This window comes from Acinonyx jubatus, chromosome B3, assembly GCF_027475565.1.
Source record: "Acinonyx jubatus isolate Ajub_Pintada_27869175 chromosome B3, VMU_Ajub_asm_v1.0, whole genome shotgun sequence".
Classification (NCBI taxonomy): domain Eukaryota; kingdom Metazoa; phylum Chordata; class Mammalia; order Carnivora; family Felidae; genus Acinonyx; species Acinonyx jubatus.
The window spans coordinates 53,520,310-53,541,383 of record NC_069386.1 but is presented as its reverse complement, the minus strand read 5'-3'; the positions used below and the strand labels follow the sequence as shown (position 1 = coordinate 53,541,383).

Here is a 21,074-nt window from a genome sequence, read left to right as displayed (position 1 = left end):
CGTTCCCTCCTAAATATCTGTAGGAGAAATATTGGAGACCTGACTCCAATAGCTTTATGAATCAGTTCTTTGGAATCAGTTCTTCACAATGCCTTTCCATCTTCGGATGATTAGGTATTTCAGGGAGCTTTTCTTAGCCATGGCCCTGCTGTTACTTTCTCATCATATTTTAATCAATGGTATATCCACTACAATGGGGGCCCTGCCAGCATCTCCTGTTTGGTGTCCTAAGTGTAGTAGATTTTTTCAAAGGAAGGGAGAAAACAGAAAAAGGCCCTCAGACCTGATAGTGTATTTGGGGGCAGGGGAGGTTGCTGAAGGAATTACTCAGAAAGCTTTCCAGATTTAGGTTAAGCAATTTGGAGAAATGAGGACTTGATGAAAGCCTGGCTTATAAATGGTTGGTTGAGACAGAAATGTAAAGGGGAAAACTCTTTCACAAAGCCTGAGAACAGCTTCCTTATAATTGTTAGAGAATGGGGATAATAGAGTAGAATGGTCACTTTACCCAGAAGGGATTTCATTGACCTTGGGAGGACTGAAAGGGAAATTGGGAGGACTCTCAAATGGCTAGATGTTATTTCCACTGTGAGAAGATAATGCAGAACTGCCTGCAATTAGTAATGAAAACAAAATTAACCACTTGGCGCCTATGGCTTGCCTCATTCATTACCACACTTCCAGCCTGAAAAGTTTAAATCACCTAGCTCCACTAATCACAGATGGCATGTGTAACCCAACTTGTAGAGAGACTTGAACATAACATTGATGAGAATCACTCTGCTGACATCAGAGTTTGCTCACTAATTGCCAAAATGCCTTCCAGAGCTTGTTCCACTATAAGTGCTCTTTTCTGAAAATATCAAGGGCCCAGTAAATGGAAGGGATGAGTATTATTCAGTTCTGGAAATTAAAAGAAGTGGAATGATTTGTGCAGAAATCAGGCAGAAGTGTCTTTGCCTGGAGGGTAGTGGGGTAGTTTGACTCCCCCCCTGAAAAGCGGTGAAAGGGCATTGGTCAGCCTCCTGGAATCTCCTAGTGAAACTTCTCTTCCTGGGACTGTCAACCAGCTCTCACTCTCATGGAGCCTCTCATGGGGAAAGAGGGGAGTGACAGTTAAAAATAAATTGAGTGGTAGTGGTATAAAAAAAAAACAGTGCTATGAAAAAAAAAAAAAAGAAGGGATAGAGAGTATCATGGTTGGATGGGTGACCTTTATTTTTTTTTTTTATGGGCTCTACATGCATTTTATTTTTTTATTTTTTTCCAGTATATGAAATTTATTGTCAAATTGGTTTCCATACAACACCCAGTGCTCATCCCAAAAGGTGCCCTCCTCAATACCCATCACCCACCCTCCCCTCCCTCCCACCCCCCATCAACCCTCAGTTTGTTCTCAGTTTTTAAGAGTCTCTTATGCTTTGGCTCTCTCCCACTCTAACCTCTTTTTTTTTTTCCTTCCCCTCCCCCATGGGTTTCTGTTAAGTTTCTCAGAATCCACATAAGAGTGAAAACATATGGTATCTGTCTTTCTCTGTATGGCTTATTTCACTTAGCATAACACTCTCCAGTTTGGATGGGTGACCTTTATAGTAAGGGTTGAGGAAGGCTTCTCTGAGATGATGATGTTTGAGCAGAGACCTGAGGACATGAAGAAATGAGAATAGCAAGTGCATAGGCCCAGAGGTGGGGATGTGGCTGTCACATGTGAAGAAGAGCTGGACAACTCGTAGGCTGGAGGGCAGTAAAGGAGAGAGTAGCAGGTGATGAAGTTGGGGGGGGGGGGAGTGGGGAGTCACAGCACAGGGCCCTCCTAGGCCACTGGAAGGACTTTGGCTTTGGGTGTGGAAAGGTGGCAGTGGAAGTGCTAAGTGATCCCATGCAAGGCGTGCCTTGAAGGAAGATTCAAGATAATTGTTGTGTGGGTGAAAGACAGGAATCAAGATGACTCCTGTGTGTTTGGACTGAGAAAGTTTGCTTGTTTCTGTCAAAGCCACATTTTGGGAAGCGGTATTTCACATTTTGGGGGGCAGAATTCTCTCATAGTGCCATAAGGTAAGAAAGCAGGAGGGGTCCTTCAAGACCTGAGCAGGCACTAGGAGGTGAAGTGATTTGAACAAGTAAATGTATTGAGTTGGTGTGAAAGGTCTGGTTCCTCATCCAGTGCTTTTGCCATGCCTCTCTCTCTCCCCTGAGTTTACTGAGATATGATTATGTTGGAATGTGGGTCATTTTCCTTTCCGGCTTTAAAACTTTAATAATGGAGGTTTGTGTTGTCCTAGTGTGCAGCATGTGAACACTGGACAAAGCCATGTTGAGCGGGGGAGGCAGTGTGTGGAGTAGGAGGACAACTGAGTTCAAGTTAAGAAGGTTGAGTTCCAGCTCTGCCACTTTTCCTTCTGAGCTCTGTGATTTTGCATTGTTGTCTTGTTTTATGATCTCCTGTATCTTTTTCTGTTCTAACCATCTATAGGTCTCTCTCTCTCTTTTTTTTTTTAATGTGGTTCCAGTGAGGGATCTAATGGCTAGGTCTTAAAGGAGTTTAGAAGAGCACCTTTTATTATTATTTTTATTTGTTTTTGGAAAGTCCTTTCTTAATGCCTTGACACTCAAATTTAACACTTAAATTAACACTTATTTTTTTTTAATTGATTCATTTTGAGAGAGAGAGAGCATGAGAGACAGAGAGAGAGGGAGAGACAGAATCCCAAGCTCCCATGGTCCGCACAGAGCCCGAGGCAGGGCTCGATCTCACGAACAGGCAAGATCATGACCTGAGCCAAGATCAAGAGTCCGACAGACACTTAACTGACTGCATCACCCAGGCATCCCTAAACACTTAATTTCTCAAAGTATTTCTGTCTAGCCCATTTCCATCAGCTGCATTTCTTTTTTTTTTTAATGTTTATTTTGCAAGAGAGAGAGAGAGAGAGAGAGAGAGTATACGTGTGTGTGTGCATGGGGGTGGGCCACAGAGAGAGAGAGAGAGAGTCCTAAGAAGGCTCTGCTCTGTCAGCACAGAGCCTGATGCAGGGCTCAATCCCATGAACCTTGAGATCATGATCTGAGCCAAAACTAAGAGTTGGACACCTAACCGACTAAGCCATCCAGGCGCCCCTGCTATGTTGCTTTTCTGAGGAAAATTCAGTTGTGTCTAGTATAAGGAGCTCATTCTCTTTTTTATGGGCTTTTTTTATTTGGAAAGTCAATTGCAAACCATCAAAATTAGTTTCTACTTAGTCGAGAATCATATAGGGATCGAGGTTCCCATATTGAAAGATTACCTTTTGTTGTGTTGTAAATATTGGCCAGAATAGTTGTGTGGTCCCTAAACTTCTGATTTAATTAATTTTTTCTTTGTTGTCACTGTGACCAGCAGATAGTCTCCAAATGTTCCAACTGGTTGCCAGTTACTAAAAGGCCCTACGTGGCAGAGCAACCTCCTAGGAAGACAGACTGGGGGAACTAAGTAGATGCAGTCATTGATGCCATTCCTCCCTACAGCCAGGAAATGCTTTGCCCCAGGGTATTTGTGTCCTATGTGGCACTGAAGTCTAAACTCCGCTTTCAAAAGCTCTTGACACTTGTATGTGTGTGTGTGTGTAAGGGGAAAGAGGAAGGAATGCAGAAGAATTAAAAAGATAGTGGTGAGATGGGGTGGTTAAAAGTGAGAGAGAAAGACGGATAATAGTTGTGGAGGGTAAATGAGTAGAAAGGTTCAAATGCAAAATGAGATGCCCTTAAGCCCTAGTTCCTCCTGAAGCTTCATGACTGTAGCACTGGGCTAGGCAGGGGAGGTGCTGGATGTGCTGGGAAGGGCCCTGGCAAGGCCTGGGCCACTGGTACCATAAAGTCAACCTCTGGTAGAGTATTCTTTTAAGAGTCACGATCATCTCCACACTTCCCTGTCCCCTTTAAAAGTGTTAACACCAGTGGGGAAGGCATGACTAAGACTGGGCAGCCTTAGATGGTTGGTTGCCTTCCCGAGACCAGAGGAGGGAGGAGGGAAGCTTAAATGGGTTCAAGGAGCAACAAGGCCAAAGACAGTCTTTACTTCCAGGTCTACTTGTGACACTTTAAAATTCCTTTAGTTTTCCTGAAGGCCTGCTTGGAAACTATTTGTATGAAAACACAACTAATTGATTGAGTGAATGAAGGATTTTAATGCCTAGATACTTAGGGCACTTACATACAAGCTAAATTTTTTTTTTAGTTTAATTTTTAAAACTTTTAATTTAATGTCCAGTTAGTCAACATATGGTGTAATATTAGTTTCAGGAGTAGAATTTAGGGATTCATCACTTATATACAACAGCCAGTGCTCATTACAGCAAGTGCCCTCCTTAATCCCCATCACCTATTTAACTCTTTCCCCCACTCCCCTCCCTTCTGGTAACCATCAGTTTGTTCTCTCTTGTTAACAGTCTGTTTCTTTGTTTGCCTCTCTGTCTCTCTCTCTTTTTGTTCCCCTTTGCTCATTTGTTGTTTCTTAAATTCTACATATGAGTGAGACTATACAGTATTTGTCTTTCTCTGACTTATTTCGCTTAGCCTTATACTCTCTAGCTCTATCCATGTCATTGCAAATGGAAGGATTTCATTCTTTTTTATGGGTAATAGTCCAGTGTGTGTGTGTGTGTGTGTGTGTGTGTGTGTGTACATACATACCATGTCTTCTTTATACATTCATCAATGGATGGACACTTGGACTGCTTTCAGAACTTGGCTGTTATAGATAATGCATGTATAACTTTGAATTAGTGTTTTTGCATTTTGTAGGTAAATACCTAGTAGATTGCTGGATCGTAGGGTAGTTTTATTTTTAACTTTTGAGGAACCTCCATACTGTTTTCCAGAGTGGCTACACCACTTTGCATTCCCACCAACAGTGCAAGAGGGTTCCCCTTTCTCTGCATCCCCTCAAACACCTGTCATACAAACAAATCTTATTGTGATCTGAGCTAGACTATATTCAAAAGGCATCTCTAGGTAGCTAGCCTATAGGAAAATGTGTAAGAAGCTGCTATATGACCCAAGCAGAGAAAAGAGGGGGAAAAGAAAGAAAAGATCACTGACACTTGCTCTGTTTGTCAATTGAGCTTTTCACTGCTCTTTAAGAGAAAATCAGTTTAGCATTCAAAGAAAGGGCCAGGGAGGGAGAAGGAAACTACATTTATGCTGTTAAGCTGCTTATTATTTTTATTAAACTAATGTTAGAAAACCTCAATTATGTGAAACAAAGTATAATAGTGAGAGAATAAGATGAAACTTGCCCAATTATAAAATAATTCTTCTAAATGAACAAAATGTAAATTTTAAGAAACAGCTAAATTTTAAAGTAGGATTCGTTGAGAAACACAAAGCAATTTTCAAACCAAATCAGTTATATGAGATAGCTCATTTGTTATCAATTTTCCTGGTTATATTTAAGAAAAAATAGTTAATGTCTTTTATTTCTGTTTTGACACTTGCTGAAATTAGAGACCTCATTGCTGCATCATTGCCAAAGCTATTAAGGGAAATGAATGACAAATGTTAATAGGCTAACAAAGATTACAAAAGTTAATTTGCTGTCTTCCTCAGAAATCTTTTCAAACTTTACTCCATGGCTATGCTGCTCAGCCTTTTGCACCCATTCTCCTGAGCAGGTCAGGGGAGAATGAAGTGTAAACTCCTATTTGTATGTTTCCTTCCCCATGATCTTGAGGCTAATCTTTACACTCTACCAAATAAAGGGACAAGGCCCTTTCCACTGCGCTTAGGGGCTCACTTCTCTTTGGGCCCCTGTCTTCCGCTTACATATATATATATATATATATATATATATATATATATATATATGCCCTTTGCAGAAACCAGCTCATCTTTCAGGGCCTTTAGTAGCTTACGTTTCTCAAACAGACTTGTAGTTACATTTTCTTATACTTTCTCATTTGAACAGTATTTGAAGTCTGTGGTTTCTTGAATCTAAAGCAATCTGAGTGTTTCTAACTTGGCTACAAAAGTCATAGAAATTCTTCTGGAAGTTCTGTTTTCCTGAGATTCTAGCTGGAAGATTCTAGGCTTTAGAGCAGAAGCTAGAAGGCTTTCCAGATATAAGATATATTACTGACAGGTTATATTTATATATAATATATATATGTGAGCTGTCTCACATATAATTAAAAGTTGTTTTACATACTTCAAGAAATTCTTTTTTAAAATTTAGCCATTTCGAGGGGCACCTGCGTAGCTCAGTCAGTTAAGCGTCCAACTTTGGCTCAGGTCATGAACTCATGGTTAGTGAGTTCAAGCCCCATGTTGGGTTCTGTGCTGACAGCTTGGAGCCTGAAGCCTGCTTCGGATTCTGTGTCTCCCTCTGTCTCTGCCCCTTCCCTGCTTGTGCTCTCTCTCTCAAAAATAAATAAATAAACTTTAAAAATAAAAATAAATAAAATTTAGCCATCTCTTAAAAAATGCATTTTGTTCATTCAAAATGATATTTTATAGTTGGATGGACATTATCTCTTCATTATTGTACTCTGTTTCACATAATTGAAGTTTTCTAACATTAATTTAATAAAAAAATAAACAGACTGGGTATATATTTTGATATTTTAAAACAAATGTAATAATCCCAACAGCTATTTATTACAACCTACCAAATGTCTAGAATTGTGCTGGGCTGGGCCTGGAGAGATATAACCTCTCCCTTAATTCAAAATATTCTGAACTAATTTAATACCCATTTGTATAATATACAAGTATTTTGAAATAAATAAAATTGAATTGAAATACGAGGCACAATCCCTTCTTTCCTTCTTTGTAGCAAGGCTATGTTTACTGGATCTCCCTCCATCCTCCTCCCACCCCCACCCCCACCACGCCCTGCTTTTTTCTGTGCCTTGTATCTTAGTAGGTGCTTTATGGTCCAATCAGCTCATTTAAAGTAGGAAATTTTAGCCAGGCTATATTGGATGCCTGGAAAGTTAGTTATATGATTACTTTTCAGTGATAAAAGGATCAAAGGGAGCATTCTATAATCTGCCTAACTCCTCTCGCCTTTGTTTCGTAGATCATACTAATAAAGGCAAAGGCTGCTTTGGTTGTTTTGACCAACCCTTCCACATTATTTCCCAATCTGGTCACCACAAAGGAGTGGTATTTGGGGGATTCTAGGGTTTTGGTGTTCATAACTCTTGTATTGCTCTCTGATGTGCAATAGCTCAGAATCTATATTTTTAATGTCTTAGTGTTCTCTTAGGAAGAACAAGGCTTGCCTTCTTTTTCTTTCCTAATATAAAGCTTATATTGGTCTCCTAACTTTTGGATTTTTCCCTGAATTTCTATGGCATATGCCAAAGGGCATATTAAGCACCAGTTTAGAACACTGCAGACAGGACCTCTGCCTCTGTGAGTATATATAGCTGGGCAGGCTGCAGACCAGGTACTCGGGCAGCCCCCTGATTTGTGATCACAAGTGCCATTGACTCAAGGGCAGAAGGCTATTTATAATAATAGCATTTATCATTTTCTGTTTGGGAATTTGAGCCCTGATGACTTCATATCATGTGGCTGATGCAACCCAGTCCATTTTCATCTGCAGCAGGCAGGGTGGTGCCAGAGCAGCTCTGGGGACTCAAAAGTGAATATATTTACCTAGAAATACTTCTAGTTTCTGCTTTCTGGAAAGTGGCAGGATACTGAGGAAAATACACCCTTTGGCACAATTCCTATTGGTTTTGTAACCAGTTAGAAACAATACTCAGTTTGCTTTAGATTCAGTTTTGAAACAACAGCTTTCAAAAACTTTTCAGATGAAAAGATGTAAGAAAACATGTCTGAAGTCCATTGAAGACCATAAAAGACCTGGTTGATTTAAGTCCAGCACAGTGGCATAGTCTGGATCTTAGAGAATCATGTAAGAGGCACCCTGTTGTTCTCTAGACCAGGCCACGGTTGGCTTCTGTGTCCCAATTTAAGGGTCTTCCAGAAATGCTTCAGTAACACCTCGGTTTTTTCAGCATCTTCCATGGGTAGCAATAGTTTGATGTCACTGTGTATCACAACTTTTTTTTTTTTCTTTGTGATTGAAAAATGGCCCTTTGCCAGTCTGGGAACTCGGAATTATCCTAGAATCTCCTAGTCAGAGAAACTTTCAGCCTGGATGATAGGAGTCTGGGCTCTGTGCAGCTGCTGGGCTGTAAGCTGAATGTCTGGGGGACAGCAGGAGATGAGCAATCTTTATTTGCAAGCATTTTGTTTTCTTCCTTAAACATCTATTTTCATTTGAAAAACATATTTTAATGAATACAACAGATAATAAAAAGGAACCAATTGAGAAAATCATTGAGGGGAAAATGAATTACTGGTGTGCAATAAATCCGATGTCCTAGAGGAGGGTTAATATTCTATTGATATTTTCCAGGAAGTAAAGTAGCTCATTTAGATGGAAAAAGAGAGACAAAATTGTGCTAAATTAATTATGGAGTTTTTAATCTGCTATGAATTTGGAGCAAATTTTATTAGGAAGAATTGGAAGTACATGTTAACCTTTATTATCAGGATAAATTACATCTTTAAAAAATGAGGGACTCTTGTGCTTTGTGTAGGGCCTTTCACTTGGGTATAAATCTTTGGTTGGAAGCTGGCCTGGGTGATGGTGACTAAAACGACCTCTTTTTGTGTGGTGGTTTAAATAGTGTTTTCCATCCGGGTCACACATTTTGGCTGATGGTAAATTCTGAGTTCAGCTGTCAGAGTAGTTCCCAAAGGTTCAAGGAAGATGCGTTTGGATTTGTAGAGGCCACCTTCCATTTTTGTGGAAATGTCTGTATAGCTTCCCATTAGGTTTTAAATAGACAGACTGGTCTAGAGTTTAATAACATGTTCCTTCTTGATAAATTTATTCAACGCAAACCCAGGCTGTCTGTTCTAGGGGACGGATACTTTTATGGGGAACAGCCAAGTCTTACGAACACACCTTAAATGACTACTAGAGAAAGCCCTCACTTGTATAAGACTTGAAATTTACATTTTGATTTGACTTCATTTGGAGCCACCTTCGGATTCATACTGTTGATCATGTCTGCTGTCTCTTTTCCTTTTACTCCCTCCTTTTCATCACCTGTAAGCTTGCCACATACAACTCTTCAATTGGTGACTTTATAGAATCAAGACTTTATAGTGGATTATTGCCAGCTTTCACCAAACAGGAGTAATGCTAACTTTTACTACCTAGAGAAAAAACCATGGGCTAGTTTTAGATAAAATTAAATTTCAAATCACCTTCTGAAACAGTGTACATTCCTTCATGTCCTAAAATGTTTGGCAACACTTAACTACCCCTTGCTCCCCAAAAAAACCCCACACATATTCTCTTCTCAGGCTGTGTGTTCTAGAAGCACCAGGCAAACCACTCTTACTTTCTTTTACAGGTTCTAATTTTTTTTTTCTCATTGTTTTAGGAAGTTTGGGGCTCAAGGGTCACGACTCACTGGAGCAGGATGGGGAGGCTGTACAGTATCAATTGTACCTGCTGACAAGCTGTCCAGCTTCCTAGCAAATGTGCACGAAGCTTATTACCAGAGGAGCGACCGAAACTTAACATTCGAGAAGCAGAGTTTGTTTGCTACCAAACCTGGGGGTGGGGCTTTGGTTTTCCTTGAGGCCTAAACAATGTAAAAAATCTCAGAGAAACTATTTAGGGCATTTAGGAACTGGCAGAACTTCTTACGCCACAGTAAATTAATCCTCTTTCTGTTTTGTATTATGATGAACGGTTGCTATTATCAAGATGTATTTCTAAAGAAATGGTTGAAAGCTGTCTATGCTTCATAATGATTATTTTTCCATCTTAAACTATGTTTTCTACCAATAAGAGCCAAAATTATGCTTGGGCAGATCTTTTAAGGATGATTTACTGACATTTATGGATTTCGAGATTTTTAAAGATGAATTGGTAAAAGACATTTATACTGACCTCATGGATTAGACTTGAGTTAAACATGCTGCTACAATTAAAGGGATACAATTGAATTGTATGATATATTCTTAAATACAGTCCATTTCTGGTTTCTCTTGACACTCTTCTTCTTCACAGTTGTAGTCTTCTGTTGATGATGTTGATGATGAGAGTGATGTTGATGATGAGAGTGATGCCAGAAACTCTCTCTCAGTTCAAGCTTCAGAACGCTATTAAAATAATACATAATGAAAGACTCACAAATTTTCCTGGATACTTGAATGTGAGGTTACTACACTCACTAATTATCAAGACGAGAAGAATTACCTTTTTTTTTTTTTTTTTGGCCAAGATGGATTTAGTCTCATTTACTTTTTAAAAGCTATGTGATATCACATAAACAATCACTTTCAATTCTTTCAGCCCTCAGCTGTCTCTGTCACTTAAAATAGAGAAACTTATATAAAAGACACTCTACACCTTACCTCTATTCACACTAAAGTAGTTATCTGGATGATAATTCAGATAATTCAATTTGTTCATAGAATTTACTTTCTTCCCACTTTATGCTACCTCTTCTCAAATGCCTCTCTGATCCGCAGGGCACACTTACGTGCTCTGGGAAACCCCATCCATGCCTCACAACCCTTTTGGGTGTGTCTAGCAGGTCTCATTTGTATGTGTGGAACAGTGTAGGACAGGTATGCAGGTATGTGGGTAAGAGTGTGTTCTGGGGTTGAGTAGGGGTGTTGGTGAGTCCTCATGTGTTCATCAAAAGTGGGCAGAAATGTTTAGCCATGTGGTGATGGTAAGTGAATGGCTTTCTCACAAGAAGGTCTTCCTGAATTATATGAAGATTTAATCCAAAAAGTAATTTGCTGCTATAAACAGATAATTGAGACAGCAGCAATCTTATGGCATAAATTATCCAGAAAATTATCACACTTTCGTATTATTCGATGACTGTTTTGCTGATTAATGTGCATCTTAAACACTAGACATCATCATCTTGAATCTCAGTTTTGGAGAGTCTGAGGCAAAGCTAGTTTTAATATTTCTCAAAGGACAACAGCCCTATTTAAAGGACTCGGAAATCCATTCTATTCTAAAATAAACTGCAGGTGCATTTTCATCTTTAAAGAAAGGTAAACGCTTGAGAAAGCTTTGGTCAAATATGTTGAATGAATTTTGAGTTTTTAAACACCCAATAATCCAAAATATGAAATGATTTAAAATTAGAATTCTTTGTTTTTTAATACTATTCCATTTTCCACAGAAGATCTGTGGTTGGTACATAATTACTTAAAGATACCTGGATTAATGTAAAAAAAAAAAGTGGTACTTTCCGTTGCTTTGCTAGTCTATTTAAACTTTTCATCATGAGATTCCTTCTTGCAGTAGGTGACTAAAAACTTCCATTGTGCCCTCTGCTTTGGAAGACACAGTTGTTCTAAGCCAGGGATCTACTCTTGTCTTGGTGTCTGGCTTGAAGAAAAGAACTAATTTTCAATCAAACCATCACCAAGTGTCATTCTAGAAATTATGAGAGATTTCAACCTTTTCTGGAGAGGATGGGGCTAGGGCAACTGGAAAAAAGCTTTATGAAGAAGATGGAATTTGAGCAGGGCCCTAAAGAATGAGTCGAATATGAAAGCTGGGGAGCAGGCACTGCAGATGAATGAATGTATGAGTATGGGCGAATAAACATGGTGTGTCTGGACACCTCGGTTTGTTTGCCCTGGGATACAGTGGAGGATAAGATAGGTTACACTGGCTGGAGGTAGCTTTTGAAGAGCTCTAAGTCTAGCATTTAAATGAGGGGTTCCCAACCAGTAGCCCACAGGCCACATCTGGTTTGCAGATACATTTAGTTTGGCCCCCAAGTATTTAAAAACTTGGGGTTCTCATCAGAAATTTTATAGGAGAATTTGGATTATGGATGGTGAAAGATCTGATTATCCCCTGCCCTCCATTCCTGGGGGTGGGGGGCAGACAGTGAACTTAAGCTGAGGTATAGCTGTTTTGTTTAGATGATGTTGGACTTTTCAGTGTGCTACAGTTTCCAAAACTTGTAGTTTCCCTGATACTCAGCCCATGTACCATTTACCAGCCAAGGTCACCTGCCCTTCACCAGCACACTGGCACAGTGGCTTTCTTACACTAAATAATTCTCTGTACCCATGTCTCTAGCCGTAGTAGTTAGGGGAGACCAAGAAAAATGGGAGAAAGAATTTTTTGTGGAAGTAAAGAATAGTCCTATTTGTTTAATATTAAACATGCAGGTGTTCTACTCCCTTCTCTCACCTTTCTGGCTCATACAGAAATTTGATTGGATGATCTACTCTCTGTTTTTGACGTTACACTGGTGGCGAGGACTGTTCTCGAAGACATGCTAAAAATAAAAAGCTCGCTCCTATTCCTGACCTCAGCTGGCTCAACCTTCAGATTTATTGCACCCCTTTCTCTACATGTCCTTGCCTGCTGGAAGGGAAGAGGAACCTTCAGATTTAACAGAAGTGCCCATAATTTAAGGAGGAGCCAAAGAGGGGGGAACAAAGAAAACTGGAAAGACAGAGCAGCCTCCTTTATTTTCTTTCTTTCTCACACTTGAGTCCTGTTTAGAACTTTATAATTTCTGTCTTATGTTGAGGGCAGGGACCATTCATCTAACGCATTCATTGGAATCCAATGTATTATTGTTGAATTATTAATGGGAAATAAAATATGACTTCAAACACTGATAAATTTTCTATTAGTTTGAAGTTTTGACTGCATTTGGAGGTCTTCAGTTGCATGAACTGTCCATGGTCAGAAGCAAGGCATGAGGATAAGTGGGCATGAGGTTGTCACTAATATGTAAAACAGAGATGATCTTAAATGTGCATGCAGATGATTAAATTAAAATAGCGTATTCTACCTTGCCACTCACTGTAACTTGGATGTGAAACCATGCAGTGCTATTGAATATTGTCCAGTCCAATTAAGACAAGGTAGAGAGAGAATTCTCAACTATTTTCAAAAAGGAAACATACCAGTTTGTGTAGGAACTTGTCAAAGTCATTCTTAGCTTCGTAGGGTTTCTTGGTAGCCTTCGCCTGGAGTCTAATCAAAAAATTTTTTAAAAATCAGTAGCCAAACTAATTGTTTTATACTGACACCAACTAAGAGCCAACATTTACACAAAATTTAATATTCTGGGCATCTGCTGGCATTTTACATATATTCATTCAGTTACTCTTATGAAGTAGGCACTACTGTCACCCAGTATTATAAATGATGAAAAAGGCTCAGACAGGTTCAGTAACCTGTCCCCCCAGTCCTCCAGCTAGCACGTCATACAGGATGTGAACCCAAGCAGTGTGACTTGAGCCTTCAGTTCAACCACTGTGTGCCACTGCTCCCCAGGAGTGAAGCATTCTCTTCATGAGATGGTTTACACAGTATTTGCTGAACTGACTTCACTCTCCCGTCTCCAGTGCAGACTTTAGGGGGCGTCAGTGGGAAGGGAAGAATAAGAGGGACTGGCAGGGAGAGATCTGGGGGGAAAGAGCGGTGGAAAAGGCTAAAGCGTGAGGGTGCTCACTGGACTGGAAGCCCATGGAGGCAGGAATCCAAGAATCTATCATGATTTTTGTCACCAAGTACTCATTTAAGAAATACTTATGAAGGAGTTGAATAGCTGAATTTAGGAGGCTGCAGAAACCTTTCCAAACATCTATGGATGAGGGGAGAGGCAGAGCTGAGCTAGGCTAGGCCAGGATGGGTAAGAACTTGGGACAAGGGAGAAACATTAGCAAGAGAAACACAGCAGACAGAAAGGAAAATGAAAAGGGATAGATAGCTATTAATTTCACAACAATTTTCAAGGGAGACATTCTAAATGATTTTTTTCCTCCATGGAATTTGTAGGAAGAAAACATTTCTGAAAATCCCAATATACTTTGCTAAAGCATAAAGTTTGGGTTAGCCCACCCCCCGCAAAGCTGCCTCTAGGTTTTTTTTAGCACTTGGCATAGGGCACCCGGGACGGCACAGCAGGGCTAGCTCTTAGGGTCTCCTGCATTAGAGCCACGCGACCAACAAATGCCTCCTCAAGTATTCTCTGCTTGATCTTTGTCCATTTTATCTCCCCAACTGGCTTTTCTCTTCACTTATTATTCCCCTCTGGGTCTGTTCTCTCCTGCTTTCCTCAAATCTGGCTCTCACAGCTTGGGTCTCTTTCTCACAGTCCTAACCACACTCCAGAATATCCCTGCTGCCCTTTCTCAGTAATACCCTTAGAATCTCCCTCAGGTGCCAGTCATACTCAATTCTGGTTCACCTCACTTTGTTAAAATCAAGCCATCTTCCAACTCACCCTTTTAATTTGCAGGGCCCTGTTCCTTTTTTAAAAATAACACTTTTATTGACATATGTCTCATACCATTAAATTCACCGTTTTAAAATGTATAATTCAGGGGCGACTGGGTGGCTCAGTCGGGTAAGCATCTGACTGGTCTGAAGCGTCTTGTGGTTTGTGAGTTCGAGCCCTGCGTCAGGCTCTGTGCTGACAGCTCAGAGCCTGGAGCCTGCTTCAGATTGTGTCTCTCCCTCTCTCTGCCCCTACCCCACTTGTACTCTGTCTCTCCCTGTCTCTCAAAAATAAATAAAAACGTTAAAAAAATTTTTAAGCGTACAATTCAGTGCTTTTTTAGGACACTCACAATTTTGCATCATCCCCACTACCTAACCTCCATTTTTCTGTTTGCCTTTCCTTTCTTCTCCATGAGTATCTCTTTCGAAGATTACAGATAGACTTGTATGCTGTGCCTACAGATTTAATAGGCATATGAGATTTATATACACAACTGAATATTTCCCCTTTAATTTCTCCAACTGTTATGGAACCTGGTCGGATCACCCGGCAGAAGAACCAACTGGCCCATGGCGATCTTGGAAGGCAGGTGGTTTATTTTACACCAGCGGGCTCAGAGGAGATCACTCTCCTGAGGTCTGAGTCCCAAGCTTAAGCAGAGGGAACAATTTATAGTTTGTTAGTTCCGCATTCCCATTAGTAGTAATCTGGTGCGCTGGGCAAGTGGGATAGGAAGAAGAACCTGGAAGGGGAATTTCCCTAGCAGTCCTGTCGGCCATCTTATGACAGATTTTTCCCTATCACAACAATGTCCCATTGCATAAAACAGATCTGAGCGGTTCTTGCAAATTGCTGTGACTGTTCTACATTCTTCTGTATATTCTCAGTGATGAGAAATCCCATCCCATACAGATGTGATTTGGGGGAACTTGTAAACGTCACCTGGGATCAGATCTTATAATTTAGGTCATGTGAAGGGGAAATTTGAGTGATAAGATTTTTCGTGAAAAGTGAGATAAGATTCTAAAGTAATAGGCTAGATTTTCTCATGTGACTGGGAAACTGGCTTTTTGACTTTGATTTTATTTATTTAAGGTTTTAAGTAATTGCTACACCCAACATGGGGCTCAAACTCACAACCCTGAGATCAAGAGTTGCAAGCTCCATTAACACACAGCCAGCTGCCGTAAAACTGCTTTTTTTTCTTTTATAATTTTAAAATGTTTTTATTATTATTTAATATTTGAGAGAGAGAGAGACAGAAAATGTGAGTGGGGGAAGGGCAGAGAGAGGCAGGCACAGAATCCCAAACAGGCTCCATGCTCCGAGCTATCAGTAGAGCCTGACAGGGCTCAAACTCATGAGCAGTGAGATCATGACCTTAGCTGAAGACAGACACCCAACCGATTGAGCTACCCAGGCACCCCTCGCGAGAAACTAGTTTTTGTGTTTTTTTTCAATTTTAGTGTACACACAATGTAAGTTTTGGGTGTATAACACAGTGATTCGACAGCTCTGTAGGAGACTCGCAATTTAAGTTCCAAAATAGGAATTAGAAGATGAATGGCACACAGCTGTGGCTTGTCTGCAGGGCTGCACTCACTCACCTGTCAATTTTTGGGCACGTAAGTATGCTAACAGTTGGTTAGTCTCAATACTTTATAGTTTTCCTTTTTCTACTCTATTTATAAAATAAATGTGCCTCCCAAAATGTTTGTATCTATAGCAGAAGAGGAACAAAGAACTAGCCCAAGAGAGACCAGCTAAATAGCCTGTTTTTCTAGTTTACGTCTTCCGGAGGGCAGGGCATGTTTATGGGTTTTTTAATATACGAAATTCACTGTCAACTTGGCTTCCATACAACACCCAGTGCTCATCCCAAAAGATGCCCTTTTCAATACCCATCACCCACCCTCCCACCCCATCAACCCTCAATTTGTTCTGTTTTTAAGAGTCTCTTATGCTTTGGCCTGGAGTTTAAGCCCTAAAGGTGGAGGAGTAAAAGGAGATAATGTTTAGCAATGAATTAAATTAGTAGAGTAGTTGATTCTGTAGACAAAGAAACTTATTCAGATGGACAGTTAAGTAGAAAATCTCTTTGCAGATACCTGAGTTGATGTATTTTTAAATAAACCTATCGTAGCTTTATGTAACACACTTGTTCAATTAAAATGTTTTTAAGCACTAGAAAGTTGAGTAAGGAACAAACCTATCAAGCTCCTTGTCAATTCTTTCCTGCCGCTGTCTTAGGAGTTTTATTTCTTCATTAATTCTGTGCTTCTCTCTATAAAATCAAAATTTCGAATTAAATTTTAAAGTAAAGCAGGCATTTCTATTTGGGAAAGAAAAAATCAGCAATTTGCTGACTTCTACATGTGAGCAAAAGCCCTTCACAGACTAATTCTTCAACATCCCCTCCCTACGCACTACGCGGTGGGAGGACGACTCCAGCCCAGCCCCTCCTATATATACATACCAAACGCATAACCCATGACACCTGAGTAAGGTCTGGACTCCACCTTGCTGCTTCAGCAGGGGCCCTCTTACAAAGTGTCAATGCCTGTGTGCGCGGGTGTATATGTGGTGGGGGTTGGAGGGCTGGGGGAGGTGGGAGGGAAATGGCGCCCCTCAGAAAGCAGATTTTCTACAAACTTTTGTCCTGCTCGCTGGATAAGACCTACCTGGCTGCTCTTCCATTTATCTCTCTTTGTTGTATTCGATTCCTCAATACTGCTCCAACTGCCACCCCTGCTCCAGGGAGCTCATCCTGCAAACAACCTTTCTGTGTTCCCAGGGCTCATCTTTGTAAATCAACAGTACTCCAGTCTCTGTTCCCTGGAGCTCTCTCCTGGTCTCTCCATGCTGGGGTGCATCCCTCCAACCACAGTACAGCAAAGCTTCCTTCCTTCCTTCAACCCCCTGATACTTGCCATGGCTCCACAGCTCTAATGTATACCCTTGACACTTACTAGAAAAGAATCTCCAAATCTCTTAAGACACTCAGAAGTGACTCTCCTCACCGGTAAAATAAGGAGCTTAATGCAGATGATTTCTATGATTACTTCCAGCTCACAGCACTTATGATTTTACATTTAACAACAGTTTGGCATCAACTTACATTCTAAAATCCTTTTGATTCTTTGCAAACTGTCTTTTTGCTTCTTTTATGATATCACGGTAAGTTGGAGCAGGTGGTGTGATTGGCTTATGGTTAAGGAAAGATTTGTAATTAGGAACATTTGGGAGAGTAGGACAGTATCCGTTACTGGGGGGGACCAAGAGGGCCATCTCGCCCGGGCTTCCCATTCTTGAAGGGTCTCAAGTGTGGACATGAATATTACGTCCAGATTTAAACTGAGAAGACAGAAAGAAGGAGGATCCATTAGACCACGTTAAACTGTGTCCCATAATTTGAACTACACCACCCACAGTGCACTCAGACTTAATAATTTCTTAAATTCTGTAATTACCTTTTTTTGTGGTGTTTTGTGTGTGTGCCTGTGCATGCACACATGCATGTGTCTGTACATTAAAAGCAGCAATTTGTTAAATTAAATATTTAAAATGTATCAAAAATTTTAACCTATTTAAGCATTTCTTCATTTCTACATATACCAAGAACCTCAAGGTTTCTTGACTTCTGAAAGGCTCCAGAGGTGCATGGCAGTATATGTTGGTTGCCTTAGTTATTACAGAGAAGAAAGATGGTAAGTAGAAGGTGTAAATGTGCTGTTAAAAAGCCCGGGGCTCTTGTCCCACCTGTTTCTGGTACGGCCTGTGGTTGTGCTCCTAACCCTGGTCTTAAACCCACATTCGTGCCTAACAAAGCAGGCACTTCCCTTCTGAAACAGCAATTGGCGAATGACTCCAGGAGGCAGCTCTCGGCTTGTGTTAAGAGAAGACCTTAGCCTCACTGATAAACCAGGAGCTCTTTAAACCTCTGTGATTGCCAAGACACAGGGCATGAGACTGTCCTTGTATGGCCTCCGCTCCTCCTCCTGAAGCACTCTTCAGTATTACCTCTGTCTTTCTCTGACTGCATTATTTATGGTCTCTTTCAAGGCTGTCCTTGATGCTCATTTTAATCTTATTTGTCTGGTATGAGAATGTTAGGAGCAGTCCAGTGGATTTGGTCTCCGGAGGCAGGACCACATAGGTACTTAACTTTATGACCTTAACTTCCTGAGCATTGCATCTCAGCTGAGGTATCTAGAAGGAAAAAGATGAATGGCTCCACAAGAAGGATTCTCAAAATGAACTTACATAAAATTCATGTCTTTTCTATGAAGCTCTAAACTACTCAGCAATTATCTTCAATCACTTATAATTGGAAAATCAAGGTCTTAGAATCAAGGAAAAGGTCACCTGGTTTTCTCTGCACTCAAGACTACTTTCTCAGCAATGCTAGAAGCGGTAAGTTCTCTGGGTTGGTCACAGAACTTGTTTAAGCAGGCTTTTTTTTTTTTTAATATGAAATTGATTGTCAAATTGGTTTCCATACAACACTCAGTGCTCATCCCTAAGCAGGCTTCTTAACAGCATCACTGACCATAGAGGGAAGCAGTGTTGACAGAACACACTCCATCCTACCAAGCACAGAGTTTGAGAGGTGCTGGGTGATTATGTTACCCTAAAAATGGATCAAAAGTCTCTGAAATAGGCTTTAGAGAAGACTACTCATTGATGCGTTCCAAGTTTTCTTTCCCCCTTAATTATATCTAGGTTTTAGAATAAGATTTTCCTTCAAGAAAGAGAGGAGCCTGACTTCACTGGTTAATGTCACAATGGCATATGGTTCCTGAACTTATGGTTCCTGATGAAAAGTTCATTTGTACTGTGTAGGTGGAAATTAAATTAGTACTCTGATAGCATCTGGCATCCCCAGGAGGCAGACCAGCAACTGCATGTGCACAGGATGAATAATCATTATTGGCTTCAAAGACTCATTCAAGATACAGCCCTTTTCAAGGCACCATGAAGCAAAATTGGGAAGTCAACAAAGTGTGTTTCTTCAGTATCCTTTACTCATCTTCTCTCTTGATGCTCTTATTTCAGGACCCTCTTAGCTCTTCCTCTCTCCTTGGCTGGCACTGATGGGCCATTACCCAAAGGTTGTAGAGGGAGTGCTATCCTGGAGACTGAGCTCTGGTTCTGGCACTGTGGTCAGAACCTATCATTTAAGACATGGTAGCCAAGGTAGTTAGCCATGCTGGCCCTCTTTTTCCTTGTCTGTAAGGGATGGGGGTTTAGTTAGGTGGTCTTGTGGCTCTCTTCCTGATCTGATTTTCCATGAAATAGAATATGAGCCTATTTAATTTCAGAAGTTCAGACCCATCACTAAGGTAAGGGCAAAAGGCTAAGAGAGATGTGGGATGGAATTCGAGATTCTGTAAAGGAATGAAGGAGAATTTGTTTATTAATTGGGTATGGGGGCTGGATGAGAGATAGGGAGGGGGAGAGATCAAATGTGACTAGGATAATGATGGAATTATTTTATAGAGATGGGGAAGTCTGTCATTTTGGACGATGTACTACAGGGGATGAGAAGGTATTTTTTTTTTAAATTTTTTTTTCAACGTTTTTTATTTATTTTTGGGACAGAGAGAGACAGAGCATGAACGGGGGAGGGGCAGAGACAGAGGGAGACACAGAATCGGAAACAGGCTCCAGGCTCCAAGCCATCAGCCCAGAGCCTGATGCGGGGCTCGAACTCACGGACCACGAGATCATGACCTGGCTGAAGTCGGACGCTTAACCGACTGCGCCACCCAGGCACCCCAAGAAGGTATTTTAATAACGTGCATGTTCAATTAGAAACTCTCAATAAACGCAGATAGAGATCAATGGGAGTAGTTATGAAAATGGAGACTCTTCAGAGGTGATGGTTGAAACAGTGAGAATTAATGAGACCCTGGGGAAGAATGAAGTGGGAAAAGAAAGAATCTTGATGAAGAGAGATTTTAGGGATTAGGAGTAGAAGAAGGGGAGGAGCCAGGAACTGGTATAACTAACACAGTAGCATATACCAAAGGAGAGAATCTCTTTAAGAAGGAGGAGTGACAAGTAAGTCAGTCATAAAGGTCGATTTGAAAACCAATAAACCTAATTGGGTGATACCATTACTCATTCAACAATTACTTTTTGAGCATCTGTTGTGTGCCAGGCACTCTTCTGGACCCTGGAGGTTGAGCAGTGAATAAGATATAAAGGTTTCCACTCTCATATAGTTCATATTCTAGAGCATGTACACTTTCCATAAGCCATTCACCACAGAGAAGTAGACTCAAATTAAGTCCCCTGTTTAAAGGGGGGCATAACAAGCAAATAAACTGATTAAACAGTGGTAAGTACTATAAGGGCAGTAAAACAGTGCATGAGAAGAGAATGGCTGGGAATGTGTTTGGGGGTGCACAACATTAGCTAGAGAAGTCCTGAGTATCAGAAGAAATGGGGCTGGCAGTAACATTTGAGTAGGAGAAAGGGCAGTGTAGCTGGAGCAGAGTGAGTGAGGGCAGAGAGGTAGGAGATGAAATCAGATAGGTGGGGCTGGGTCTTCTAAGGGACTTCGTAGCCGATGGCAAAGTGCAAGAGGAAGCTGTTGGAAGCTTTTAAGCAAGGGACTTATTTGATTTATCCCTTGACTATGTGATGAATGGCTTGTGGAAAGTGGAGAAAAAGGGAGGCTCTAAAGGGGGCTTTCTCCATATTTGAGGCGAAAGTGGTAGCCGTGCTTGGACTAGGGTGGTAACAGTGGAAACTGGATAGTTTCAACATATG

At 40.7% G+C, this 21,074-nt stretch overlaps 2 protein-coding genes across 13 annotated transcripts in view; one reads left to right on the top strand and one right to left on the bottom strand.

The window, feature by feature from the left end:
- The window catches only part of GALK2 (galactokinase 2), a 138,045-nt gene extending 127,990 nt beyond the window's left edge, over positions 1 to 10,055 (top strand). For all 3 annotated transcript variants that reach the window (XM_015063450.3, XM_015063449.3, XM_053224045.1), the window contains one exon: positions 9,447 to 10,055. In XM_015063450.3, coding sequence (XP_014918936.1) covers positions 9,447 to 9,654 — 208 coding nt within the window. In that variant the 3' untranslated portion in view covers positions 9,655 to 10,055. The remainder of the gene's footprint in view (positions 1 to 9,446) is intronic.
- Positions 10,056 to 10,115: 60 nt separating this feature from the next.
- Positions 10,116 to 21,074, bottom strand: part of FAM227B (family with sequence similarity 227 member B) — a 196,019-nt gene continuing 185,060 nt past the window's right edge. For 2 of the 10 annotated variants that reach the window (XR_008299184.1, XM_027067224.2), the window contains 2 exons: positions 12,976 to 13,045; positions 10,117 to 10,173 (listed from right to left, as the gene is read on the bottom strand). Coding sequence is in view for 5 of the 10 variants with exons in the window: in XM_027067224.2 (XP_026923025.1) it covers positions 13,007 to 13,045 (39 nt within the window). In the remaining 5 variants the exon portion in view is untranslated. Of the gene's footprint in view, positions 10,174 to 12,758; positions 13,046 to 16,506; positions 16,582 to 16,625; positions 18,507 to 21,074 lie in introns of those variants that run through there. The other 8 variants (XM_053224041.1, XR_008299186.1, XM_053224040.1 and 5 more) reach the window with 8 other exon arrangements.